General features: G+C 32.9%; 1 protein-coding gene across 1 annotated transcript; it reads right to left on the reverse strand.

Moving 5' to 3' along the window:
* Positions 1-1828: 1828 nt before the first annotated feature.
* LOC101592068 (olfactory receptor 5K3-like) lies at positions 1829-2761 on the reverse strand. The gene has a single exon (XM_004636608.1). It carries the CDS (start codon positions 2759-2761, stop codon positions 1829-1831), a length of 933 nt encoding a protein of 310 aa, XP_004636665.1.
* Positions 2762-3197: the final 436 nt, after the last annotated feature.

Below are 3197 nucleotides of genomic sequence, written 5' to 3' on the forward strand. Positions count from 1 at the left end.
TTTTTTTTTTAGCAGAACCAGGGATTGAACTCAGGCCCTTGTGCTTTCCAGGCAAGCGCTTATTCTACAGAGCTAACTCCCCGGCCCCAACAATATTCTTTTATTGTGTTCTTTTGTATAATATATGACATATTTCTTTCTCAAAAATAATTATTTAGTTATTTGGTACAGGGTCTCGTTACACAGCTCAGACTTGTAGTGATGCTTCTTTCTCAGCCTCCCCAGCTTTGAGATTATAGGCATGTGCCACCACCCCCGTTATGGTGGCCAGCTCAGCATGGCGCCGGTACTGCATGCAGTATCAGAGATTGAACAAGTATTCTTGCGATTTTCAGGCAGCACTTAGACAACCGAGCTATCTGCCTGGCCTGACATGGTTTATTTCACAATAAAAGTTTTGTTATTCATTTATCTTTAAACAGTTGTGTAGATGTATATACTCCTCTCCTCTCTTAGATTGTTCTCAAATTTCACTCACACCATCTAGTGTGTGAAATAATTCTTAGTCTATATTTTCCTGATAATCAATTATTAAATAAGTTTTCTGAAACATACAATCATATTATTCCACAGCCAGGAGGACTCCGGTGACTCCAGTGTCTGATTACTCTAAATAAATTCATAGACCTTAGGACAGCATTTAGTGATCTCAGGAATGTATAAAATCATTACATTTATTATAAAAATGGATGTGGGGAAAAAAAGGCAATGTTGACTTAAACTCAAGGTCCATCTAAATTACCTAATAAGAAGGGCAGTTTGGCATTATGTCAGTGATTCAGAATTTCAATCACAACCAGATCTGCCCTTAAAGTAGCCTAAAGTAGAAAAAAAAAAAAAAAAAGAAAGAAAACTCCTCAGAATTTCAATCACAAAAAATTTTACAATGCCAACTTAGTTGGTAGACAATAAACATGAAAAGTTTAATGAAGTAAATAACAGATAATTTCAGTAAATTATCTTTCTATTTATTATTATATTTAAATAATAGAAAAAGTATTTTGTATAGATAGTTAAGAATTTTACTGCTTTTATCTTTCTTTTAATCATGAATATCTCCATCTTCTGTTAATGCTATGAATGTGTAAGCATTTTTACTGGAGTCAGTGTAGCTATGTAATATTCCTGATGACCAACAAAGTAAACAATGCAAGAAAGATAAATATTGCTTTCATTCATGTACTCAGTAATTATGTTACCATACTTGTTGAATACATAAACAAATTACATGAAACACTAGAACCATAGAGATTTTAGTATAAGTTACTTGATTTCACTGCAAATTTATAAATTCTCAATATATAGATATTTTATTTCAAATATGAGAGTAAAATGATTAATACCAAATATAAAAACATTCCCAACTAAAGAATAAACAAGTAGAATTAATACATACAAAAACACAATCAATGTTGTATTGAAAGAACTTTACAACTTAAAAATCAAATTCAAAACATAGCATGGATGATGTTGCTTTAGAGAAAAATAATATTTCAGAACTTGGAATGTATTTGAGATTGAAATATGCAGACCTGGAAGTTTAGAATTTTTTGAAAATTAGAATTGGTAGATACCTTTGAAGAATACTAACTTTGTTTGTATCACATGAGTAAGTACTCATTTCATTCCTGATGGGACGTATTACACTAGATTTTGAAAAAAAATTACCAGAATTCTCCCTTTCCAAACTGATTTGACTCAAAAATCATGATGTGTCAGTAATTTAAACTTTTTATAAGATTGTTTTTTATCCTTTTCTCTTTATGGGAATGTCTTAAAGAAAGCATTATCCTATTACTTTTCTAAAGATGATACTTTTTTCAGGATGTTAAAATAATCTCTTCCCCATAATACCTTTCATGACATTAATTACTTCCTTATTTCTTAGACTATAAATAAAAGGGTTCAATAAAGGAACTACTAGAGTGTAGAAAATAGCAACAGGTATAGCTTTATCTCCTTCATCAACAGAACTTGGTCTAGCATACATGAAGAGAAGAGAACCATAGAAAATGGACACAGATAGAAAATGAGAAGCACAAGTAGATAAACCTTTTCTTCTTCCTTCTTTTGATTTCATTCTGAATATCGTGAAAATTATATAGAAGTAAGAAATTAAGACTATGGTAATAGTAAATATTTGAATGGAGCCTGCCAAGATAAATAATATCATTTCATTGATATAAGGGTCAACACAAGAGAGTCTATATAATGGAAGGACATCACAGAAAAAGTGGTTGATTTCATGAGACCCACAGAAAGTTAACCTAAACAAAAGTCCTACTTCAATCATGGGATGCACGTTTCCTGCTACGTAGGCTCCTGTAATCATCTGAATGCAGAGTTTCTTTGACATCATGGTGTGATACTGCAGAGGGCTACATATGGCCACATAGCGGTCATAGGCCATTGCTGCCAGAAGAAAGCAGTCTGCAGTTTCAGCAAGACAGAGAAAATAAAACTGTGCCATGCAGTCATAGAGGGAAATCGTTCTGTCATGAGAAAGGAAGTTCTGTAACATCTTAGGAGTGATGGAACAGGAACAGCAGGCATCCATCAGAGCCAGGTTTCCCAGAAAGATGTACATTGGTGTGTGAAGCCGACGCTCAATGTAAATCAAGGCCACTAAACCTAGGTTGCCCACCATGGTGATGAGGTAGATGGCAGAGAACACACTAAACAGAAGTATCTTCTGGTCTTGGTGATCTGTGAATCCTATGATGATGAATTCTGTGATTGAGGAGTGGTTGTCTTCAGTCATCTCTACCTTGCAGTTTGAGTTAGAAACTATAAAGTCATAAGATTCTAATTGAGATAATATAATGAATAGCTTTGTCAATTATTTTTTACTCACATGGAAAAATTTCTCCCTCAATAAAGCATCCAATATGTTCTTTAATACATAGCTGTATATAGATAAGGGCATTTATTTACTTAAAGTGTCAGCAACTATGACCTCAAGCTATGACTCTCAAAATTCAATGTAATATTTGATAAGTTCCAGGAAAAGCCTGGGAGTGGATAAAAGTTATCTTTTCAATTCATTCGAGAATAGCATAAAAATATAAGACACTTTTTTACTTTAAAGAAAAAATAATAAAACAGTTTCAAAACAGCTTCGCAGGAGAGTCACAATAATTAATACAACACATATTGTTGTCTTCATGCTAGTTATACATAGTTCTAGATATATGCAT

This window comes from Octodon degus, unplaced genomic scaffold (genome assembly GCF_000260255.1).
Source record: "Octodon degus isolate 3935 unplaced genomic scaffold, OctDeg1.0 scaffold00081, whole genome shotgun sequence".
NCBI classification, from domain to species: Eukaryota; Metazoa; Chordata; class Mammalia; order Rodentia; family Octodontidae; genus Octodon; species Octodon degus.

Bases quoted from the DNA above. Each gene is read 5' to 3' on its own strand.
- LOC101592068 (XM_004636608.1), bottom strand. From the start codon at position 2,761: ATGACTGAAGACAACCACTCCTCAATCACAGAATTCATCATCATAGGA.